The 1,779-nt window shown below is 49.7% G+C and overlaps 1 protein-coding gene across 2 annotated transcripts in view; it reads left to right on the forward strand.

Moving 5' to 3' along the window:
- esf1 (ESF1 nucleolar pre-rRNA processing protein) overlaps window positions 1–1,413 on the forward strand; it is a 10,325-nt gene extending 8,912 nt beyond the window's left edge. For both annotated transcript variants that reach the window (XM_085408190.1, XM_085408191.1), the window contains exon 14: window positions 787–1,413. In XM_085408190.1, coding sequence (XP_085264316.1) covers window positions 787–1,113 — 327 coding nt within the window. In that variant the 3' untranslated portion in view covers window positions 1,114–1,413. The remainder of the gene's footprint in view (window positions 1–786) is intronic.
- The last annotated feature ends 366 nt before the right edge of the window (window positions 1,414–1,779 follow it).

Consider the following 1,779-nt stretch of genomic DNA (forward strand, 5'->3'; position numbering starts at 1 on the left):
TCAACCCCATAGAAAATCTGTGGCGGGAGTTGAAAGTCCGTGTTGCTCGGCGACAGCCCCAAAACATCACTGCTCTCGAGAAGATCTGCATGGAGGAATGGGCCAAAATACCAGCTACTGTGTGTGCAAACCTGGTAAAGACCTATAGTAAACGTTTGACCTCTGTTATTGCCAACAAAGGTTATGTTACAAAGTATTGAGTTGTATTTTTGTTATTGACCAAATACTTATTTTCCACCCTGATTTACCAATAAATTCTTTACAAATCCTACCATGTGGATTCATGGATTTTTTTTTTTCACATTCTGTCTCTCACAGTTGAAGTGTACCTCTGGTGCAAATTACTGACCTCTGTCATCATTTTAAGTGGGGGAACTTGCACAATCGGTGGCTGACTAAATACTTTTTTGCCCCACTGTAGCTGACGCTCCTTGCGCTTCGTTTGGCCTACTGTTGTGGCGGGAGGGGGCGTGGTTAATCATAAATAAATGATTAACCTTAGTGATTAAGTTTGAGTGCAGTGATGGAGTTATTCTGCATGTAGCATTGGGTGGGTGGGGGTGATGGAGGTCACGCTCGGGGCAAACGGCCGCTCCTCAGTCTGTTTGTGCAGGATTGGTTGGTCTGCATCGTTTGGCTGATGGCAGCAGGTCACATGATGTGACCGCAGTGGGAAACGATGGCGCTGACCTTCAGACCCGTCTGGGCCAATCCAGGCTCAGGTGTGCGTGAAACTGACCTTACGATACACCTGGAGCTAAATGTCCCGTCTCTCCCTCTCTGCAGGTGGACGTTAAAGACCCTCGTTTCCAGGCCATGTTCACCTCCCATCTCTTCAACCTGGACCCCTCCCACCCCAGCTACAAGAAGACCAAAGCCACGCAGAGCATCGTAGCCGAGAAGCAGCGCCGGCGGGAGGAGCAGCAGCGGCGCCTGGAGGGCGCTCAGGAGGTCACGCCCACGCAGGCGGAGAGCGACAGGAAAAGTCGGGAAGCAGAGTCTGACGCTCGGGCGACAACGACGCAGATGGACCCGAGTCTGTCGCTGCTCGTCAGATCCATCAAAAGCAAAACGCAGCAGTTTCAGGCTCGCAAGAAGCAGAAGCTGCTGTAGCTCCAGACGTTAGCCACGTCCATCAGGCGCCGATCACGCAGGATCTACTTCCTGGACTGCCCTCGGGTTTTGTGTTAATATGTTTGTGTGCAGCGGGATCCTGACAGCAGCACGAACGTGGAAAAGTTTTATTATTGATGTTTCACAGAACTGAGATTAAAAGGATTAAAAACACAGAGTCGTTCGTCTGGATCGCTCCTTCGCTATAATGCTGTAATATCGTTCTGTTCAGGCAGGCCGCGGGCAGCTGCAGCCGCCAGCGTCGCATCCACCCGTCAGTCAAAGAGGCCACGCCTCTAATCAGCAAGCTTTAATGCAGCCTTGCATCCTGGCCGAGGGTTAATAATCCGTACAAAACCCATCAGCCGAGTTTCCAGGGAAAGGTGATGATTGGCTGAGAATGAGCAACAGTCACATCATGTTAAACGACTGACAGAATCAGGCCTTTCTGTAAACATCAGACGAGATCAGAGTTCAGATCTGCCCACGCTGAAAACAGGTGACAGCTGCTGCTGTGTCACGGACACGTCACCGACGCTTCCTTTATCCCCACCAGAATGTTTAGTCATCCCAGAGGAAGTGTTGTGGTCACAGTCACTCCAATAAACACAGTAACACACAGAACTAATAAAACAATACAGTTTATTACAAACTTACAAAGAAATA

This window comes from Rhamphochromis longiceps, linkage group LG6 (assembly GCF_057381845.1).
Source record: "Rhamphochromis longiceps isolate RC_006_pf linkage group LG6, R_longiceps_female_GT1.1, whole genome shotgun sequence".
NCBI classification, from domain to species: domain Eukaryota; kingdom Metazoa; phylum Chordata; class Actinopteri; order Cichliformes; family Cichlidae; genus Rhamphochromis; species Rhamphochromis longiceps.